At 42.8% G+C, this 24,066-nt stretch overlaps 1 protein-coding gene across 2 annotated transcripts in view; it reads right to left on the reverse strand.

The window, feature by feature from the left end:
* Positions 1-24,066, reverse strand: part of MTUS1 (microtubule associated scaffold protein 1) — a 159,324-nt gene that overhangs the window by 58,685 nt on the left and 76,573 nt on the right. Inside the window, exons 4-6 of one of the 2 annotated variants that reach the window (XM_062213423.1) lie at positions 22,050-22,211; positions 12,812-12,946; positions 7,614-7,652 (exon numbers count right to left, since the gene is read on the reverse strand). In XM_062213423.1, the coding sequence (XP_062069407.1) occupies positions 7,614-7,652; positions 12,812-12,946; positions 22,050-22,211 (336 nt within the window). Of the gene's footprint in view, positions 1-7,613; positions 7,653-12,811; positions 12,947-19,387; positions 19,578-22,049; positions 22,212-24,066 lie in introns of those variants that run through there. The other variant, XM_062213427.1, reaches the window with a different exon arrangement.

Genomic DNA, 24,066 nt, shown 5'->3' on the forward strand with positions numbered 1-24,066 from the left:
GTTTCATTTCATTTTGATTCCTCCTTAATATTTCACTTTCACGAGAGAGATTTTCTATCTTGTCCATGAAGGATTTCTGTAGTTCAAGAATTTGTTTTTGAGAACTTCTTAATGTTCTTATCAATTTTTTGAGATCCGCTTCTTGCATTTCTTCGATCTTATCATCTTCATAGTCTTGAACTGGGGTGTCTTTTTCATTTGGGGGCGTCATAGTGTCTTCCTTGTTCTTGTTAGCTTGCTTTTTGCGTTTGTTGTTTGGCATGTTGGAGATATTTGGTTTCTTCACTGTGGTGTTTTTTCTTGTTACACTATGGCTCTATATTAAGTGGACTGTCTGCTTTCAGTGGAGCCTTAGAGGCTTGAGATGAGTGTGGACTGAGAGCTGTGTTTGGTTCCTCAGGGTTGAGGGTGTGTCAAGGATGACACTCCCAGGTTAGGTGTGGTAAATCTCTCTTTCTTTTTTTGATTTAAAAGGGAAGTAATTCCGCACGGCTGAACGTAATTGGAGGTAGTTAGCAGGCAAATGATATACCCACAGGAGCCAGAGATCGGAAGCTCTTTCCCAATGACCACACAGGGAATCTCTGCTGCCCTCAGTGTGGGCTCCAATTCTCCTGCAGTCTCCCACTGGGTTGCCAAGTTAGATGCTAATCTCCTGTTATTTCACCCCTCCCCACAGAGTCAGGTTTTTCTGCTAGGCTCAGGGCTGGTGCAGACCTGAGGTCGCCCTGCTTATGACGTATGTCCAAAATGGCGCCTGCTCTGTCTTGCTCGCCTTTGAGAGGTGAGCGGAGAGAGAGAAACTTGTGTCCGTATCAGTCACTTTTTTTTATTTTTTTTCTCTCTCTTCTAGTTAGCCTGGTGAACTTTTCCCCACGGAGTTTCAAGCCTCGTTCCCTCTAGCCTCCTCTTTCCGCTTGCCTGCTGGTATCTCGGGCTATGGAGGTTCGGCTCACCTCGCGTTCCAGCGCTGGTGCGTTGAGTCTGCCGCTGGTGTCCCGAACTTGGGCTCCCACGCTCTCCACGCAGGTCCACTGTGAATCACTAGTTCCGGAAGAGTTTCCTCTGCTGTTTCTTCCCCTACTCTTCCTTGACCCTGCAGTATCTCCACTTATATTAAACTTTCTCTCCCGCCGGACTAAGTGTGCTCCCTGCCTATTCCGCCATCTTGCCGCCTCTACCTATTCCTTTTTTCTATACAGTCCTATGTTTATGCCAGTACCATAGTGTTTTAATTACCATAGCTTTGTGACATAATTGGAAATCAGCAATTGTGATGACTCCAGATTTGTTCTTTCTCAAGATTATTTTGTACTGTGGGGATCCTTTGTAGTTCAATGTGAACATTGGGATTGATTTTTCTGTGTCTGTGAAAAATGCCATCAGGATCATGATGCACTGGATCTGTGGATCGCCTGGGGGCTGGTGTCCATTTGGTTTCCTTTGTGGAGTTATCTTTGCCATGCTGATCTGAGAGCACGTATTTGTTGATGCTGTCCCAGTCCATTCTTTGCTCACGAGTTTCTAATGATTTTGACAAAAAGCAAGCTTAAAACTTTTCTTGTTGAAACTTTTCTTGTCATATATTATACAGTGTTCCTGGGAAGCTCTTTTACACTCAAATCGATAGTCTTAGTATTCTTATTTTAGGTTTTGGGTTCAAAATGAATCCGTCTGGAATACATCCATACCCAATGTTTGAAAAAGAGATCTGGCTCCTGCTAAAAAGGTAGCCATTGTCCCAACAAGATTCACCTCATGATCCATCCTCCTCACCTCCCACATCAAACACCAAATTTACCACAAATCAAAATAGCATTTGTTTTTAAGTACAAGAGGAATGTCACAAAAATCCTAACAATGAAGGACTCATCTCTGCTCTCACCAGAGGAACCTGGCCACAGCAGCAGTGCCTCATCAGAGCATCTCAACCACTTCACTTCCCAGCCCTTGGAAGAGAGGGGGAACAGAGAGTCGTCCTGCTCTCCTGAGCTGTCCTTACTACACAGCCAGGAAAGGGCAGACACTGTGGCACCCGAGACTGCTGAGCTTGTGTAACACAATCAGGGGGCTGGCTGAATACAGCTGATGCCTCTGGCATCCCACCCAGCTTTAATGTGCAGTAGAACAGAGGTAATAATAGCAGGCTATAACGCACGCGTGCGTGTGTGTGTGTGTGTGATCTTCCTTACACACAGCGAGCCGAGTTTTACCTGGAGTTACACTTGACCAGAATCTTGCAAGATGATAACCTTTAAACCAATTACAACAGCTAGACCCCAAAGGATAGTTCTTGATGTAAAGTTGTCTTTCCCGCTTGCTTTAACGATTAAAATAATTCAACAACCTGGCAAAGAACTCTACAAATAAGCCACAGAAGAGTGACAGCAATGGAAAGGTTCGTCCTTGTCACCATCCACAGCAGCAAAAGAAGCTATCACTGGAGAAGCTCATGCAACAATTCTATGATGTCAAAACTATTCCCATACAGGGAATTACTCCACAGACAATCCCGTACTGCCCAGTGAGAAATCTGAGACATGGAGAGGCTTAGCAAAATAGCCCAAGGTCAGGACACAAATAGAAAATGGAAAGACCAGGACTCAAACCAACACCCAATGCCTCTAAATCCCATTTTCTTCCTGCTTCTTCACTGTCTTGTAACATCAATAGAATTCCCTTCAAATATAATTGACTAAATGTTAAAGCAAAACAATGACGAAGTACTTTTGATCACTCTGCTAGTCAAGATACTTTAAAGGCAATATCCAATGTTGACCAGGGCCTGGGGAAGCCAGCACTCTCATGTTATCAATTATAGCACGGACTGACAGAAAGCTTTTGGCAAACAAGTTGGTTACTTGAGTGATGTGACTAAAAATATGCATTTGTTTTGATTTATTGATACTACTTTAAGCAATCTGTCACAAGTAACTTTGGAAAGTGCTAATTTTAAAGATGCTCATCATAGGATCATCTGTGCATATAATGCAGAAGCACCTAAATACTCAATAGTGGCAGTTAAGTGTTACTGCATAAGCTAAATATGACAGGCTTTTCAAATATGACAAAATAGGATATAAAGTTATCACAATTTTTTTAACAAAAACCTAAGGGGTGTTTTGTAAGCCTCTACATACTAAGCTTTTTGTAATTTAGCAAACCGCTGTAATTAAAAGTGACAATCTTAACAAAACCAAAGGATATGAGGTTGGTAAACGTGTAAGCTTTACCACTCTGAGTTGCTTTTGAAAATGTAAGATGATCTCACAGCCATAGTGTAAGGATGTAAACTTGCTGCTCAGAGGAGGACATGTTTGCATGTGGAGGCAGTGTCTTCTGCATCATCTAAACTATGACTGTTGGCCAGCAGAATGCAAGGAAAGTCAAGGTGATTGGCAGTCACAGAATATCAAAGTGGGGAGAAACACTGGAGAATTGTCAATTACATAGACGAGAAGCCTGGAGTTTCATTGCCTCACCCCAGGTCACTGGCTATCTGGATACTATTTCTTAGCGCCAAAGCTGTTCTTCCAAGATCTAACACATATGGCTCGTCCTCATATGGAGCCTTACTACAAGGTCTGTCTTGAGTCATGATAATAACCAACCATCAGGGAGAAGCATCTAGGACAGTTAGACTTAAGTTTTTGGGAAAATACTTGTACATACTACATGATCTAGATTAAACTACAATGCTGACTCCTTAAATATATTCTTTTCCACTGCAAATACCAGGACACTGTTGAAAATTATGCTAAAAATATAAGTGGTTAATGGGGACAGGCATTTTAAAACTCTGCCATATAATCTACTTCTACTAAGTGGTTAAAAGTTTTGCCAAAAGGCCGGTGTTGTGGCACAGTGGGTTAAGCCACCACCTGCAATGCTGGCCTCCCATGTGGGTGATGGTTTGAGTCCTGGCTGATACACCTCAGGTCCAGCTCCCTGCTAATGTGCCTGTAAAGGCAGCAGGAGATGGTCGAAGTCCTTGGGCCCCTCCACTGATTGGGAGACCTGGATAGAGGTCCAGGCTCCCTGTTTCCACCTGGCCTTTGTAGCCATTTGGGAAATGAAACAGCAGATTGTAGAGCATCTGTCTCTGTCTCTCCCTCTATCTGTAACTCTTTCACATAAATAAATCTTAAAAACAAATTTTGCCAAACTCAAAATATGATTTGGACTTAATCAGGAATTAGTTTGCCAGTCTGTTAACTTTACCTGTCAAAAGTCATTGAAATAAGGTATGACATCAGTCCAACAACCTAACAAAGAAAAGGACCTAACACTACAGCTTTTCTCTATAATAGATTAAGGATATATACATATATATATATATATATATATATATATATATATTAAGATTTATTTATTGAAAGGCAGAGTTACAGAGAGGCAGAGGCAAAGAGACAGAAAGAGGTCTTCCATCTGCTGGTTCACTCCACAGATGGCCACAAGGGCCAGAGCTGGGCCCATCCAAAGCCTGGAGCAAGGAGCTTCTTTTGGGTCTTCCAGGTGGCTGCATGGGCCCAAGAATTTGAGCCATCTTCCACTGCTTTCCCAGGCCATAGCAGAGAGCTGGATCGGAAGTGGAGCTGACAGGACTTGAACTGGTACCCATATGGGATGCCAGCACTGCAGGTGGCAGCTTTACCTGCTATGCCACAGTGCCAGCCCCAGGAGATATATATTTAATATTATTTACTATGCTTGTTAGATAAATGTATTTCATAATCTTTCACATGATTAAAACCAGATATATAAATTAATGTTTCATATTTAACATAGATTAGAATAGGCTTCTTAGATTTACTTACTCTGTCACTTCACTGTGACCAATATTCATGATGATTTCCAAAGCATAGGACAATCACACAAAAGAAATAGCACGTAACAAAAAAATGTTCCAACCTTGTAGTTTAAAAACCATACAAGATAGTGGAAAGAAATTAAAGAATACCTCAATAAATGGGAAGGCATTCTATATTCATGGATAAGAATACTTGATATTGTTAGGATAGCAATACTTCATAAACCCATCTCTACCAATATCTCAATTGACGCCTATAAAGAAGTAAACAAGCTGATCCTAATTCAAGAGACTCAGAAGAGCCAAAACAATATAAATAAACCTGAATGACTCACAGTTCCTCATTTCAAAACTTAGTATACCACACAATCAAGACAGTGTCATCATATTGGCAAAGAGACACATATACACACATGGAGCACAATTTAGAGTCCAGAAATGAATCTTCACATTCATACTTAACTGCTTTTGACAAAAGTGCCAAGATATTTCAATGGAAAGAATAGGGTTTTTAATATCTGGATGTTTAAATGCAAAATAATGAAGTTGGACCCCTTAATTCACTCCATATAAAAAATTAACTAAAAATGGATCAGAGATCTAAGTATAAGAGTTAAATGTAAAAATACTAAAGGAAAACATAGATATAAATATTTATAAACTTGTATCAAGCCATCTTCCATCTTCCAACAGCAGCAGTTTAAACAACACAAGAAAAATAAAATCAACTAGGCATCAAAGGACACTATCAAGAAAGTGAAAATACAGCCTACCAAATGGAATAAAATATTTACAAATTATATTTCTGCTAAGTGTCTAATAGCCAAAATATATAAAGAACTCCTAAAATTCAACAGTAACACAAATAACCCAAATCAAAGGATTTGATCAGAGATTTCCCCAAAGTAGACATAAGCATGGACAAAAAGCATGCTTAACATACACAGCAAGCAGGGAACATATATTGAAACCACAACTGGATACCACATCCTACTCTGTAGGATGGCAACCATCAGAGATAGACAAAAGCAGGTGGTGTCAAGAATCTACAGAAACTGGACCCCTAATATACTGCTTGTGGAAACCTAAAATGGTGCAGTCACTCTCAAGACAGTCTGGAAGTTTCTCAAACTTCTAGATGTAGAGCTACCATATGATCCAGCTCCCTGATCACGATGAACTGATCTAACACACACTCTGTAGTCAGTCTGCAGACTATGAGATGTCCTTTTCTCTCAAGTATGAGGCAGTGCTGGAAAACTAAAGCAAGAGAAAGCCTCCATATGTACGGCAGCATTCCTCTTGCCTGTTGCCATTAGAAAAGCTTCAGTAACTGTGTGCAACATTCACACTTGGGTCACTGCGCACCATCAGAATTGAAATCATTCTGCATGACCAAGTCTTCTCTAGCTTTAAGAGCCTATGATTTTGATGTAATTCACTCACAGGTCCTGTCTTACTGCACTGAGAAAGCAGCACACAGGAGAGAATATCTAAGATATCACAAAATCGCTTTCTACCCTGTTTATCTTTCAGCTCTATTTATTTATTTGAAAATCACAGTTACAGAGAGAGGGAGAGACACATAGAGACCCTCCATCCACTGGCCCACTCCTCAAGTGGCTGCAATGGCCAGGGCTGAGCCAAGCCAAAACCAGGAGCTTCATCCGGTCTCCCATGTAGGCAGCAGGAGCCCAAGCACTGGGGCCATCTTCTGCTGCTTTTCCCACATCATTAGCAGGGAGCTGGATGGGAAGTAGAGTAGCTGGGACTTGAACTGGTGCCCACATGAAATGCCAGCATCGCAGGCAGTGGTTTAACCTGCTATGCCACAATGTAGACCCCTCCCCTATCTTATTTACATGGGAGGCTCACAGATGTCTACCCCCCTGCCCAGGTTTCCACCACCAGATCATATTCCACAACTCAGACCTCTTCTAGAAACATGTAGCCTTCCCTCCCAGAACTCACTGCAACTGTGGTTTCTGCTTATCTGTACAATTTCTTGACCATTCTGTAAGCTCCATGAAGACAAGGCCCTTGCTCATTTTGGGTTCACAACTATATCCTTTACACTTGTCCCGTCACAGTCCCTGTGTTGCAATAGTATCTTTTGTTCTTCTGGTTTGCCCTTCTAATCTGCAGTAGACTTCAAAGCTGCATACCTATCTTACCACTGTATATAAAATAAGAGAATGCAGGTTGTACGTGTGTGGTGGGGGGAAGGGGGAAGGACCTGATCAGCTACATAAGTATATAAAGTATAGGAGCTATTGTCAATATATTTTGTGAAAATCTATGGCTTCTTGAGAGAGAAAGCTTTTGATTCTCAGCTGTGATTCAAACATTAAAGCTTCTGGCTGTCTCAGAGAGAAATATGAGGATATCTAGTGGATGTGCAAAAAATAAACAAACAGGAAAATCAAAGTCACTGAACTATAAAACCTGTTAAAATCAGATCTTGAGACATACTTAGCATTTAAAGTGATTCCATTTTTAAAACAATATTTATATTGGGGAAAGAATGTTTTCCATTTCAGCTAGACCACATTAGAAAATTATTTCCTAAAAGCCTAAAATTATCCATTATTAACCAACTGTTCTTTCAATCATCAAATGGTTAGTCCATCATGCTCACCAAGTTTTAGTGTCATGCTGTCCTATGTGATGTAATGTTTGTACTTCAAATCTACAATTCTGTTAAGCACATCACTATAAATGGATTTAATTACTTTTCATAACAAAGCAACTTTACAAAAAGCAAGATTATTTTCCCCATCCATAATGAAAGTGGTTCACTCACCCACATTAAAAGCTGTAAATAGATTTTTCCTTGAAGGACCTAAAATATAAAAGACATACATGTAAAATATATAAATCAGTGTTTTATTTGAAGCACCACGCAAAAACAAACAAGTTGGGGCGGATGTTTGACGCAGCAGTTCAGTCACTGCTTGGGACGCCTGTGTTTCCTACTGTGGCGCCTGAGTTCAAGTCCTCTCCCTCTGCTTCCTAACACACACCCTGGAAGGGAGCAGGAGACAGCTCAGAACCCGGGTTCCAGGACCAGTGCTGTGGCACAGCAAGAATCCCATTAGAGCACTGATTTGAGTCCCGGCTGCTCCATTTCCAATCCAACTCCCTGCTAATGCACCTGGGAAGGCAGCAGCAGATGGTCCAAGTACTTGGGCTCTCCTGGTTCCTGGCTTCCACCTGGCCCAGCCCTAGCCATTGTGGCTTTTTGGGGAGTGAACCAGAGGATGAAGATCTGTTTGTCTACTTCTGCATTTCAAATAAATCTTTAAAAAACAAAAAACCTGGGTTCCTACCACCCACACTGGAGAGTCAAACGGATTTTTGGGTTCCTAGCTTCAGCCTGGCACATCTCTGGCTTTTGTGGGCATTTGGGGAGTTAACCAGTGGATAGAAGCTAGCTCGCTTGCTCTCTCACTCACTCTCTCTCCCCCTTTCAAATAAAAAAAAATGACAATAAAGAAAAATATTTAAACCCATTTTACATATGTTTATTTTATTATCAAAAAGAGTATTCATGGGGTTGGTGCTGTGGCATAGCAGGTAAAGCCACTGTCTGCAGTGCAAGCATCACATATGGGCACTAGTTTGAGACCTGGCTGCTCCACTTCTGATCTAGCTCCCTGCTAATGCACCTGTGAAAGCAGTGGAATATGGCCCTAGTGCTTAGGCCCCTGGATCCATGAGGGAAACCTGGAAGAAGCCCCTGGTTTGGGCCTGGCACAGCCATGACCGTTGTGGCCATTTGGGGGAGTGGACCAGAGGATTAAAGATCTCTCTCTCTCTCTCTCAATTTCTCTCTCTCTCTCTGCCTCTCCTTCTCTGTAACTCTTTTAAATTTGAAAGTCGAGTTACACAGAGAGAGGAGAGGCAGAGAGAGAGGAGAAGGGAAGGGAGGGAGAGAGAAGGAGAGAGGGAGAGAGAAGGAGAGAGGGAGAGAGGGAGAGAGGGAGAGAGGGAGAGAGGGAGAGAGGGAGAGAGGAAGAGAGGGAGAGAGGAAGAGAGGGAGAGAGAGAGGTCTTCCATCTGATGGTTCACTCCCCAATTGGCCGTAATGGCCGGAGCTGCACCGATTTGAAGCCAGAAGCCAGGAGCTTCTTCTGGGTCTCCCACGTGGGTGCAGGGGCCCAAGAATTTGGACATCTTCTTACTGCTTTTCCAGGCCGTAGCAGAGAGCTAGATCAGAAGTGGAGCAGCCAGACCTTGAACCGGCTCCCACATGGGATGCTGGCACTTTAGGCCAGGGCGTTAACCCGCTGCGCCAAAGCACCGGCCCCAGTAAATAAATCTTTAAAAAATTCATTAGTGTCTAAAATTTAAATTCTTATTAAGAACCACCACTGAGATGTTATCAGCTTAGCCCTCCTACCCCAAGCACCTCCCCATTTGAAAGGCAGAGAGAAAGAGGAAAACAGGTACAGAGAGAGCTCCCATTCACTGATTCACTCAAACGCTCATAACAGCCAAGACTGGGCCAGGCCCAATCTGGGAATTCAATCTGGGTCTCCTACATAGTTGGCAAAAAACTCATTTATACTCGAGCCAGCACTGCTGCTTCCATAGTGTGAATTAGCAGAAAGCCTGACTCAGGAGTGGAGCTGGAACTCAAACCTGAGCACCGCAAGGGAGGATGTTATTTTAAGTCAAGTCCAATTGCAACAGTATCAAATTCCCACATTTATTAAGTGCCTGATGCAACTCCACTGCTGACAGAGCAAATGGGCCAGATTCTATGAAGATGGACACCAGTGTGTATTTTCCGAAATGAGGAACTTCTATTCAGGTATGAAGGAAAAGAAGCTTAATCTTTTTCCCCAAATTGATAGGTTATAAAACACAATTGGGAGTGGTAACAGATAGAGCTGTAAGGAGTGCCCCTCCTAGACACTGTAGCACAACATCACCTGCAGAGCCCTCCCTGGGACAGTTGTCATGTTCTACCTGTGGAATTTCACGGAGATGATAACCTCTTGAAATATGTGGCCATTATAATGGGAAAGCATTGATTCTCACTCAAGAAAAACCTTTGAGATATAAAATCTTATGAATTCAATAGTGAGGTGTTTTGGAAAACTGGAGTTCCCAGTAGTACAAATTTATCAGAGAAACCTCTAAGTTCTCATTCTCTGAAAGTCGCCTTGGTATCAAAGTTAGGCAGCGCTCACTTTCAGAAGCTATTGTGTGGATCTACGGGGCTTTATCAACACACCTCAGTGCCACATCCTGAAGTCAAGCAGGGGGTCACTTGATGCCTCAGACACTCACTGGAAACCTCAGATAGCTGAGAGCCTGCTGGCACACGGAACAGTCTTTCCTCTAGTATTTATGCCTATTTCCTCTTCAATTCAGTACAAAGAAAAAGTATGGATCAACATTCACTAGGTGATTAGTTTCAGGTCACCATGTGATCCTTCCTATGTGCACACACACTGCTGTGAGAGTCACACCTTTTTTTGGAAGCTATTTCGTAACAGACTAGCAATTTCAGAGAGGTTTGTACAGTTTAGCATAACAATTTCTCTTCCATGAATATTTTGTGCAAGTAATAAAAATCTGAAAACATCAAGGATTCACATTCAAAGATGTTCATCTCAGTACTTTGTGTCCCAGTAAAAGAAAGTGTCCAACATAAACTAAACTGGACAACTGTATATCCACTTAAAGTGAAGAACTCATGATGTACTATAAATTAATATAAAGCAAGACACCATTCAGTGTAGACACTATAAACCCAGTTTTACTGAAACAAAAATAACACCATTAATATATGTAGAAGAGAAAAATTGGAAGAAAATGCAACAGGAATCGGTGGTTGATGGAATTAAGGAGGACCTTCTCTATGTTCCTGTTTTCTCCAAATTCTCTAACACAAATGAATCTCAGGGCAGGCATTTAGACTTGTGGCTAAAATGCCAATTCAGACACTCACATTCCATATCAGAGGGCCTGAGTCAAAGTCCCAGCTCTAACGAATCCCAGTTTCTTAATAATGAGCACCCTGGGAGGCAGCAGGTGAGGGCTCAGGAAGCCATGTTCCTGTCACGTATTTTGAAGACTGTGATTAAGTTCCCAACTTCCAGCTTCAGCTTTGGCCAGTGGTAGGCACTTGAGGAGTGAGCCAGTAGGTGGGAGCACTCTCTGTTTCTGTGTCCTCTAACAAATAAATAAGTCTAATTTTATAGATCACATTTCTCATTCACAATTATAATTCTTTTAAAGTAACATTTCAACTCACTAAGCACAAAAAACTAAAACAAGAACAACTTGTGATGTGCTTCAAGGCGCACCATGATAAAGTTGTGGAAAATCTTTGAGGATTAAGAATATGCCACAGGGGCCCGGCACTGTGGTGTAGCAGGTAAAGCTGCCGCCTGCAGTGCTGGCATCCCATATGGGCGCCACTTCACGTCCCAGCTGCTCAACTTCCGATCCAGCTCTCTGCTATGGCCTGGGAAAGCAGTGGATGATGGCCCAAGTCCATAGGCCCCCACACCCATGTGGGAGACCCAGAAGAAGCTCCTGGCTTTAGATTGACCCAGCTCCACCATTGAGGTCATTTAGGGAGTGAACCAGCAGATAGAAGACCTCTCTCTCTCCCTCTGCCTTTCTGTAACTTTGACTTTCAGATAAATAAAATCTTTTAAAAGGGGGGTGGGCAGTAGAGGCTACTGTGGCTAGTGGTAATGCATGACCAGAGGATTTTATTGGAGGGATAAATCCATGGTCCCCACTAATTCTGGCCCAGGGGATTGGCAGGGGGCAGGGCACCCACTTTAGTCTGTGAGGTGCTCCCCTTCCCTTGCTGTATCACAAGCAACTGGACTTAAACTGCCAAGGCAGAGCTCCAACAGGCAGCTGGCTTGAGGAATGTCTTGGAACTCTCCATGGATAGAGCGGGCTCACAGGGCTGAGAGTGGATCCCCTGCTCCCTGTGATTATGGGAGCCCTGTGTGCTATGACTGTGGGAATTCTGTGACTGCACAATAGGGCATGGGATACAGCTGGGTCTCTGCACAATTAATGTGTGTGGCTTCAGAGGCTTGGAGTCCCCTGAGTCTGGGGTGGGTCACTGCCGAGGGTTCTGTGCTCACACTGAGGACCACGCAGATGCTTTGTGTGGTCCATGCGTCTGCACGAGTAGGGTCTGTAGCTACTGTGGGCTTATCCCAGGCACTGATCACCTTGGCATACAGGTGAGGCTGTGATCACACCAGTGGATGTGATCTGACCCTCACTCCTGCTGATAGCAGAGGAGATCTGCCTTGCCCAGCTTGGGGGTCACCCTAGACTTTTGCTTCACCCTCCAGCCCTGACCAGAGCTCCCTGACCCCACGAAGCACACACTTCCAGATAGCCACTGAAGGAGCAGACCCTCCACTATGCCACAGAGACATGTTTCAAAGATAACAGCCATCAGAGGAGAAAACCAACAAGTATTCCCACCTACATATGCCTAAGAACAAACAGAAATAGAAGAAACTTGAACAAGGAAGATAAGATGACTGCAAAGAAACACAACACTTCAATATTAGAATGTGAAGACAGGGGCCGGCGCTGTGGCGCAGTGGGTTAACGCCCTGGCCTGAAGCGCTGGCATCCCATAAGGGTGCCAGTTCTAGTCCCGGCTGCTCCACTTCCGATCCAGCTCTCTGCTACAGCCTGGGAAAGCAGGAGAAGATGGCCCAGGTCTTTTAAAAGGGGGGTGGGCAGTAGAGGCTACTGTGGCTAGTGGTAATGCATGATCAGGGGATTTTATTGGAGGGATAAATCCATGGTCCCCACTAAGTCTGGCCCAGGGGATCGGCAGGGGGCAGGAAGTCGTTTAACCAACTGCACCACAACCCCAGCCTTCAGACTATTAGAAAGAACTATTAAACATACCATAAATTAACTGTCAAAACTTATTTTCCTCTAAACCGCAGACTTTAAATGCCTCACTCCTCTTCCTACAGTGAGGGAGGGCCATACCTTTTGGGGGAGTCTTCAGCAAATGCACATGAGCTCTGGGCACAAAGGGCTTCAGATATAAGGATCCCGAGGAGCCATTCTGAAACGCTGGCTTGGGAGGTTTCTCCTCATACTTGATGGCGGCAGCATTACCAGCTGTAATAAAACAGAAAAGGACATTTTAGTTCAGAGACAGATCCATCTTCCACATTTATTTCTTCCTCCTCGAATCAACAGACACTAAGCATCCATACCGTGCCAGGCACTGCTCAGTGTCACAAACTTGAAGACTCATAATTAGTACAATTGCTCCTTGGTGCACCCAAGGGGCACTGATTGCAGGACACCCCCACCCAATACCCAAATCTGCAGGTGCTCAAATCCCTGATATAAAATGGCACAGTATTTGCGTGTAACCTACACAGCATCTCTAGATTTATAATCCCTGTTACACTGTAAGTGTTATGTAACTATTCATACTGTTTAGAGAATAGTAACAAGGAAAAGAGTCTATACATGTCAGTGTAGATGTCCTTTTAAATGTATACACATATTTTTTCAATCACTGGTTGGTTGAATCCAGAGACGCAGAACTTGCAGATATGGAGGGCAATGGTAGCTCACGTGCTCAGGGACACAAAGGAAATGATGGAACAAGGGTGGCCTTACATCCAGGTTTACCCTGATGCACCTTGTCCAGGTTAGCTTCCACCCCAGATAAAATCTGGGAGACAGAGGCCAGCATTGTGGCTTGGTGGGTAAAGCCGCTGCCTATGACACCGGCATCCAATATGGTCGATGGGTTGAGTCCCAGCCGTTCCACTTTTAACCCAGCTCTCTGCTAATGGCCTAAGAAAAGCATGGGAAGATAGCCCAAGTGCTTGGGCCCCTGACACCCCTGCGGGAGACCCCAAAGAAGTTCTTGGCTCCTGGCTTCAGCCTGGCCCAACACTGGCCATTGCAGCCATCTGGGAAATGAACCAACAGATGAAAGATATCGTCCATGCTCATATTCTCTCTCTCTCTCTCTCTCTCTGTTTGTGTGTGTGAGACCCTCTCCCTCCTTAACTCTTTAAAAAAAAAAAAGCTGTGAGACAAGTTATATGTAACTACTATGCCAGAGGTGGAGCTGGGAAGAGCAATTGTCTCCGTAAGGACACGACAGGGTACCAGCAGCAAACTACTTCACGGTACAAGCACACTGATGTCCAAACTCCCTGGTGGCCACAAGGAGGAGATCTGGTGCTGATTCCCCAGGGTTGCTGTAAGGAGTCAGGATGCAACACCAGCCCTGGAGCAAAGGTGTCTAGCTCCAAAGCAAAAACAAGGGACCTCACTGAAACAAAAACCTTACATTCCATATAAAAATTCCCCCTCCACCAGCATAAAATAGGCTTTTATTGTTTGCTTCTAAAAATCTCCAGCATCCAATTCTAATCATTCAACTTGCTTTTTATACTCAACCTTTGTATCATAAATCATTACCAACTTCAAATTCCTTTCCTACCCTACACTTCTAGCAAAAGGTAAGACGCCTACCTTTTTTAAAGACATGAACGTAAATACAGCTAGAAAATTTTCATCAGGCTAAACCATTCCAACTCCTACACCAATGTTCATAGATGTCACATTCAAACCTTGGAAGGACACGTTATTATTCTCCCTTGATCCCTGTGGGCCCAGTACACTGAGCCATCTGTTAATTCTTCCTGTGCCCAGATAACATTTCTAATACTAGGTCAAATCCACGTGGAGCCTTCCCGCCTGCTGACAAGCTTCTGTCAATTTCCTATCCTCCTTTCCAATTCTCACCTTCCCCACAACCTAGAGACTTGCTTTGTCCAAAGTTGATGGGAGGCTGGTGGATTGACAGTACTAAGACCTTACTTCTATAAAATGCAACGTAACTTTTTAAAGGGCAGATGAGGACTGACTTCACAAACTTAAAATGATAGAACCAAAGTTTCATAGAGGATATTTTTCAGATTTTCATGGACTTAAAATGATAGAACCAAAGTTTCATAGAGGATATTTTTCAGATTTTCATATAAAATGGATATTGGGATTCAATCCACATTTCAGCTTTTGCTGAGTCAAATCCATTAAAGGAAATAAATGATACTATAATAGTCTTATTATGTCTTGTAACAATCTGGACTTCAGTGTCATTTTCTTGAAACAAAAAATAAATCACTTATTCAGATTTTTAAATAATGAGTTCAGTTTACAAACCTAATATAAAATTGTATGATTCTAAACTCATGCTTTTCTTTTTTAAGCTTCAGACACAGAGACCTTCAGTTTACAAACAACTCTGTAAAGAGATTTCTTGTTAAAGCAAAGGACACATTTTTCACAAGGCGCAATACTCCGCCCCTGGGCTCTGTCTCACATAGAAATAAGACCTGTTGTCCTAGAAACAAACTGTCTCTGTGCCACCCCTCAGGCTCAACACGAGATCCACCAGCAGTGCAGTGACACACCGGAGTAAAAATCCATGCATCAAAGGTAAAATGTCTCGGGTACAGACACACACACATTTACATTTTCATACATTTTTTTATATTTACATGAAAACACGAGGGGGCTTCAAAAAGTTCATAAAAATATGTACTCCGAGAAAAAGACACGTACGTTTTTAAAAAACAAAAACAAAATATCTTCAAATTCCATTTTCCCGTGAACTTTGTAAAGCTATGTCACGTACATACACATGCTCTATACTCTCATGCTCTCATTATCTCTTAGACACACCTCCTACCTCACCAACAATGGCACAACCTGCTGAGCTGAACATGCTTTTATGACCAATACTTAACATATTTTGGTCTCAGTTCCCCTAACATTCTACTGCAGGTTGGACCACTGCTTTCCAGAAAAGCCCAAACTGGGACTGGTGCTGTGGTGTAGCAGGTTAAGCACCACCTGTAACACCAGCATCCCATATGGGTGCCTGTTTGAGTTCCGGCTGCTCCATTTTCAATCTAGCTCCCTGCTAATGGCCTGAGAAAGCAGCTTGGGCCCCAAACCCATGTGGGAGACCCAGATGAAGCTCCTGGCTTCAGCTTGGCCCAGCCCTGGACATTGCCACCTTTTGGGGAGTGAACCAGTGGATGGAAGATCTCTCCTTGTCTAACTCTGCCTTACAAGTAAATGAAATAAATCTTTAAAAAAAAAAGAAGAAGAAGAAAGAAAACCCCAACTTGAGAGCCCTTCAGTATTTTTCATGTCCTCTATTTCAGTTCTTCACTTGGCAGCTGATTGAATATCCTGATGATACCCAAATTTCTTCCATCCAGGGTTATTATATGCACACAATTAACTCTTCAATGGCAACAGTTGTAATATAACGAGAGAAGCCCAACAGTCCCAGCAATGGAATGCTACCTAGGAGACACAAGTTGTGGTGCTAGCTCAGCAACCACCTAGCTGTGCTGAATCACTCCACCCCTGTAGGTGGAGTGAGCAGATTTCAGTATCAGGTATGGAGACGATCCATATGCTGTCACAGGGGTCCCACTCACTGGGACTGCCCTAATCCTACAGAGGCCAGCTGCACCCTCAGAGTCACCCCAAACAGAGTTCCAGGGGCACATGACCGCTCAGAGACAGGTGGTCTGTGGGGTCAACGTGAAATTTCACACAGGATCAAGAGGTCTCAGCCAGGTCTGGCACGCCACTTAGAACCAAACATAACAACGTAACAGGGGTGATTTTATCTGTCTCAGTTATGTTAGAATAGCAGATTCTTTAGAATCTTTACTTTTATGTCTCCATTGCCAAAGTGTGGTTCAAATGAAATAAGAGACTGATGACTGAATCCAAAAAGAACATGAAGTAATATGCTCCAAAATGTTTAAGCATTAGATTTTCCTATTAGAAAAGGGCTACACATTGTACCAGACTTTTACTTGCAAATTAGCTTTTTATACAACATTCTAGCATGTAGTTAAAATTAGCTTTAGTTTTCTTTATTAAATCATGTATATATACACAGAACCAACATTCTGTTCATTTCCTGAATTTTTTGTGAATCAGTTTCACACTCCCCACTGTGCCAGATCATCTGCCCACCTGGCTTAAAATCAAATGACTGCTGAAGTCTACGCTTTCAAATCCCAAAAGGAAAATCACTCAACTCAATCTGGTACCCAAGAGAAAGATTAAGACAAAATTAGTAGTGGTCTGAATAAAAATATACTCTAACTAAATATTCCATTTGGAAGTGTATAAGAACTCACATGTTTGTAAGGCAGGGGTGGCAATATGAGCACTTCAAGGAGTTTGTAGGAAAATGGAATTCAAAGATAAGTTAAGCAGCATTGTGGCACAATGGGTTAAGCTGCTACCTGCAATACCAGCATTCCATAGCAGAGAGTGGTTCAAGAATAGGCTGCTCTGCTTCATATCCATCTCCCTGCTAACGCACCTGAGAAGGCAGTGGATAATGGCCCAAGAGCTTGGGTCCCGGCAACCCATGTAGAAAACCCAGATGGAGTTCCAGGTTCCTTGTTTTGGCCCAGCCTAGCTCCAGCAATAATGGCCATTTGGGGAGTGAACTGGCAGATAGAAAAAATCTGATTCTCCCTTTTTGTCATTCTACCTTTCAAATAAACAAATAAATAAATCTTTTTAAAAATGTTTATTTTGGTACCAAAAAATCCTTAGAAATGCATGTATAACTTTTTTCCTTCATCCATATTTCCACGAGCTTTTCCAAAATACCACATTAGGCATGGAGTTCATTTTTTACACCAACATAAACTTCTAATTCCATTTTCCATGAGCTTTTTGAAGTGCTCTCATACATACCATTTGTCTTTCATCTCTTAGTCATCTATAGCAGACATGGCAAGTCAAGCATAAGACTTCTTCCCTTAACCTGGAAGCAGGCCTAGAAACCTGCAACTCTGCTCCTCAGGAGAGTCCTATCGACTAACCAGGGCTGGCGGGTAGGCTAACATCTTTTCTGCCACGCAAAGACAAACCTAAAAGTAGGTCCTTCAAAACAGCCTCCCCCCCACACACACCAAATTACTAGGCATCACCACTGCAGTGAAGAAAATAAAAGAGGTGGGGCAGACACTTGGCACAGCAGTTGAGCTGCCACGTGGGACACCCACATCCCACACTGGAGTGCCTGGGTGTAAGTCCCAGATCTGCTCCTGTTCTGGCTTCCTGCCAGTTCGCACCCTGAGAGGCAGCAGATGATAGCCCAGGTGAGCATCATGAGTTTCAGAGAGCACAACCCTTGTCCAAATTCTCCAGTGTTAGCAGGAGAACCAGGATAGGTCTGAGCTGAGTGCCCTTCCCTCTGCCTCCGGGGGTCTGGGGCTCAGCCAGGGCTGGCTACGAGGGTGAAGGAAAGGAGCGCTCCAGCTTTTTATTTAGTCAGTCTCTGCTGAGCTCCTATTTCCAACAGAGAGCAAATAGCTTTGGTTTGCGTATCTTACATTTTCCCTTGTCAGTGCACTTGCTCTCTCTCCCCCTCTCTCAAAAGCAAATATATTTCTGTGGCCAAAGAGGTAGAGGAAGGAAGCTTTGGACTTGATATTCCTAGGAATGTGGCAAAATTATATACTCTCCGAAAACCTAAATTACACAGTGGTTCATAGTGCTCATGTAGAGTTCATTGCTATCCATTTACTTTAATGTGCTTAAAACCTGGATGTTGGATATCTGTTAGATATTAAAGTCTTATCATGTTCAACTTTTATAAATGAGCATTTAGTACAGAAACTACTCTGCAATGCTTTATGCTACTATCCAAAAGGAAACTGATGTTTGAACATTTCCTATGCTTAAAAGGACACACACAAAGGACCTACCAAAATCCCCCCAAGAGAAAAATGATTGTCTTATACATCTCGATTCAGTCATTTTAAAATTTGGCAACGCTATTTCAATTGCATTGCAACATATCAAGAACCAAACGGTAATTTTACAACAGCACTGTGCTGTCTCAGCAGTTCTTAAATGTGGCCACTAACAATCACAAAGAAACAAGCAAACAAAGCCAGAAAACGACACCCCTTAAAAGAGTTCCAACGTGTGCACTGATGCGATCACCACGCTGAACAAAGACTGTTATTCCCTAACATCACCCTTTATTCTCTTAAGAAGGTAGATTTCAACTCGAAAATGATTTTTTTGTATTTGGAGGTAGCCTTTAAAAAATATGTATGTTTAATATTTGGAGTTACAATTGAGGAGAATAATCAAAGATGCGATATTCCAATTTTACTTCTAGGAAAAGCTCACACAACTATAAGCTACATACACAAAAAATGCTAGTCAGTTAATCAGAAATTAAACCATCAAGTAGTCTTTGATAAGATAATTTCATTGCCAAGAACATTGCCAATGCTGCTGAATTGTGTTAAGAGCCCCCAAATACATGAAAAGTGCAATAAGCATGGTTGTATGGAGCAGCATTTTACATCTTAAATACACATCAATATACCCAAGAAATACTACAATTAACATAAAGTACAATTTACAAAAATAGCAACGAAGAGATCATTCATGAATTTGTTGAATAAAAAAATCTAAGCATGCTTACAAAGAAAGGAATCAAACCAGAAATCATTGACCTACTTCTTTTCCCAGTAAACGTGGCTAACAAAGGAATTATACAAAGGCTGTAGGATCCCACGACCAGCAGTGTCAATAAGGTGGCATCATAGTCCCTCTCTGAACCAGGCGGCGGGGTGAGTGTAGAATTGATGAAGATTTGTGAAGAAATATCAGTTTCTGTACAACTGCGAAATCCTCCTGGTACAGTCATTTAAAAGGATCAGAGCAAGCTTATGCTGGAAAAACTGCAGCCATGTTCACTCTCATATGCCTCATGCTTGCTCTTAGCGAATTTGAATGGAGGGAGGGAAAAAAAAAAACTGTAAGCTCCAAGGCACTACACACAACAGATTTCACCAGCTAGCAAATCCAACTGAGGAGACTCATTGATGTGAACGCTCCATCTACAACACGGACCCTTGGCTACTAGACAGGCTCAGTGGGTGTACGGTAAACCCCTTTGTTAAAAAACAAAAAGCCACAGACAAAGGCATTTTACAACCTCCTTAGGAGTGTCAGACACGGCAGTGAGACAGTGGCCAAGTTAACATGGCTGGCGACGGCAAGCACCGGATCACAAAAGCACCAGAGGATGTGTCGCTTCCAGTGCCACAAGGTCCCTGGCAAGGGTCTTCCCTGCAGAGCAGGTTGGTGACTCTGCTTTTGGCAGTTTTATTTTTAAATGTACATTGCCAGACAGAAAGCCAGAAGTGTGGCTTGCCACGTGTGCATGACTTTTGCAAATTCATAGAGAACTAGCTGCTACAGGAAAATCCTTTGGCTTTTGGCCACAACTTCAAGCAGTAAGCAGGTAATAATCCCATTTAAATAACATATCCCAGTGTTTCTAACGTGCCGGTATGCAGGCTGTACTATATCATGAGACTGGCTGCTGCTGCTCCATGACCCTCAGACGTGTGCTCATTAATTCAGTGCCTGTCATCCATACACAATCCTATCACGTACTGGCTATGTGACTTGGGAGGAGTAACAACGTCTCTGAGCCTCAGTAACTCCATATATGATGTCAGCGGAACAGAAATTGAGGCGAAAATAATCAAGTAATATCTGGTAACTCCACATTCAGAGGACTCCATAACCATTTCTCTACTTTGTACCTGTCTCCTACTTAAAAGGGGGAATTTTCCTGACCCTAAAGTAGAACACCACCCATCTTCTCCTACCCACATGCTTGTATCTGTTCAGCGTGGTGTTCTAGTCATGGTGACTGCTTAGAATACGCACCGTGTCTCTGTATGGCATTTCCCTCACTCACCTATTGTAGTGGCTGTGCAGGGCAGAGACTCCACAACCGTGTGAATTAACTCATTGAGGAGAAGAAAATGAGGTAAGTACTTAGTCCAAATACATCTTTGCAATTAAAAGGACAGTTCAAATAACTTACCCAATTTTATACAAACAAAACAGAATTGGCACTAACTGAAACTTTAATTTTAAAGTTTAAATCATTTACAGGAACTAGCATCATGGCTAGCGAGTTAAGCCATCATTTACAGACTACACTGAAGCACCAGTTCAAGTCCTGACTGGTCCGCTTCTGATCGAGCTTCCTGCTCATGTGCCTGGGATGGCAGAGTAAGATGGCCTAATACTTGGGCCTCTGCAATCCATGTGGGAGGCCCAAAGGGAGTTTTGAGCTCCTGGCTTGGGCCTGGACCAGCCCCAGCTGTTGCAGCCATTTGAGGAGTGAACTAGCTCTTTCTGTCACTCTGCCTTTCAAATAAATGAAATATTCTTTAAAAAATCATTTGAGGGGCCAGCACTGTGGCACAGTAGGTTAAACCTCTACCTACAGCGCTGGCATCCCATATGGGTGCCGGGTTGGTGTCCCAGCTGCTCATCTTCTGATCCAGCTCTCTGCTTATGGCCTGGAAAAGCAGTGGAAGATGGTCCAAGTGTTTGGGTCCCTGCACCAGCATGGGAGACCTGGAAGAAGCTCCCAGCTTCTGGCATTGGATCAGCCCAGCTCTGGCCATTGTGGCCATTTGGGGAGTAAACCAGCAGAATGAAGACCTCTCTGTAACTCTCTCAAATAAATAAAATCATTTAGAATTGGGCTTGAAGTTATAATGTATTAGTCATATTATACTGAACCTAATGTGCAAAGATTACTAAATATACAAGGAATCTTCAGAAAGTACATGAAAAATGATATAATGAAAAAACTATGTAAGGATTTCAAATTTTTTTGCACAAAAATAAACTTACTTTTAGTTTTGTTTTTCCAATGAACATTTTGAAATGTTGTGTGTCTATAAAATGCAGTCTGCTACAAAGTAAGTGAAACTAAAATAATCTTTTCTGATTTCTAGCTGGGCTCCACGAGGCCCTGGACTGCTATTCTCACCTTCAACAACCCCAAAACAGTCCCTCTTCAAACGAGGTACTTCAGAATCCTTCATACACAAGATAATACCAGGTGTCAAAAATAAACCAGGTGCCTTTGACACATAATGATTTCACTTTCACTGCCCATTCAAGGGAGAATGTTTTTCAAAGAATTTGGTTTTCCTGCCAAACTTTCAGAACAATGCCCAGAAACAGCATGCCTATGTTTCCCTAAGCACAGAAACAAAACATCTACTATTTATCTTGTCGTGCAGCTGTTTTTCTTGTAACTACTGTATCAACAACCCCAAAGTTAGACCTGAGATGGACTTACAGTTATTGCTGTAAGTGCTCTGCTCGCTGTGGGTGCTGGCAACCGAGTGGGTGCTTCCTGCCTTCCGCAGCACCGAGCTCTTCAAAGAGGCTTTGGATTTGGGGAGTGGTCTAGGCAAGTTCATCCAAGAGGGCTGTGCCGTTTTCAAGGATGCAGGTTTTCCTTGGAAGAAAAAAAAAAAAAGTTTCCACTGCTATTCATTTTAAAGCTCAGAGCTTTAAGCTTGTAAGCTCAAACTTCTCCCCCACCGAGTGAAAAAGCCAAACAAGCATTCACCCCTACGTGACTTCAGCTCAAAGAGGAAAGCTTTAGAGACACATGTATGTAGTTTGTATAACTCAGGGGCAGAAGAGTAGAGATGATAAGGCGATTGGGATATGAGAAGTTGGAAGTTCACATAACCCTGTGAACGGGTATATATCTTCCCTCAAGGAAAATCAAACGAGCAAAACTGTTGGCACAGTTGAAATCAAAGAATAAACAAATATGACCCTCCTCACATTGCTAATTAAAACAAATTAGTCTGTGCACACTCTAGGCTACCAGAGAACACACACACATGTAAGTAAGTGAAAATTTGAAAACAACTAAAACAAGAAAAAAAATTTGATCAAAAACTTTTGAAAAATGCCTATGGCCTAACACCAGGTGGTGCTATATTAACATTCTTTCTTCATCTCATCTTTACGTTGTTACTCCCCAAGTTTTCGTATTTTCTTTTTCTTTTTGTTTTTTTATGTTTTTTTTTATTTTCTAATAATGCCCCAAGTTTTATTTGCCAAACTTTTATTGTCTTTGCTCTGATTCCCAACTCTTTCCTGCACCACCAAGTGTTTCCAGTCAGCAGAGAAACATGTACACTCTCTACCCTTTGACACCACTCTAGTCTGATGCTCACACCTGCTATCCAAACTCCCCAATTTCAATCTGCTGCTCTTTGCTCATAGCCCTCTCTAGATTCATCCCCTTGCAAAGTCTATTAACGTTCCTTTAACCATGCTTACAAATGAATCTCAAATTCATGCCTGCAGCCCTATCCTCCTTCTGAATTCTAATGCCACTCAAATTTTAAAATTTCATTTATTTATTTATAGTTAAAAGAGACAGAAAGAAATCTTGCACCCAGTGGTTCACTCCCCAAATGTCCACCATGGCTGGGGCTGATCAGGTTAAAGCAAAGAGCTGGGAAATCCAAATGGGGCTCTCACGTGGTTGTCAGAGACCCAGATATTTGAGCCATCACCTGCCTGCCTGCCTGCAGGGTGCACATGAGCCAGAAGCTGGAAATGCAAGCGGATCCGGGACTCCAACCCAGGCACTCTGATAGGATACGTGGGTATTCTAAGTGGCACCTTAAACACCATGAGAAAAGCCAGTCCCTGCCACTCAAATTTTAAATTCTTTGTTGAGTGTTTCAATGTGGACAGACACCTCCCTCCTATCGATGCCAATTATAGCTCCCTTTCTCCTTTTTTCACAGCCTCATTGCTTTAGAATCCTCCTTTCGTCCCCAGATCCATGTACAGCTAGCACCAAGTCTCTCAGTGCTACCGCATTACACATCTACAGAGTATCCGGAATTGAAAAGGACCTGCCACTGAAACACTACTGTGTCATATTACAAATGGCACTGTGAGTAAAATGCCGCTGCTGGAAGCTCAGGCTCCCTTCTCTGTGCCAGTGAGCTCATCACATCTCACGTGAACAGAGGAAAAGGACAAACCCCTTAGAGGCCTGTCAATTGAAATCATCACAGTACGGTTCTCCCTGGCTGCTGCCTGACCCCCCGCACCATTCTTTCACATCAGCACGTGCTCTGCTCCATTCAACCCTGTGTTCACTCTGACATCTGGGCGTACCACATGCTGCTCTACTGTCTTGGACACATCACTTCTGATCACAGTCTGAATCCTGAGGGGTCCTCATTCTCTCCTTACATCTTGCCCAGACCATAGAAGACTCCAACAGTCCTGTCCTTCCATCCTTTCCAACACCATCAAGTTGATCTCCTTTATAT

This window comes from Lepus europaeus, chromosome 16, assembly GCF_033115175.1.
Source record: "Lepus europaeus isolate LE1 chromosome 16, mLepTim1.pri, whole genome shotgun sequence".
Taxonomy (NCBI): domain Eukaryota; kingdom Metazoa; phylum Chordata; class Mammalia; order Lagomorpha; family Leporidae; genus Lepus; species Lepus europaeus.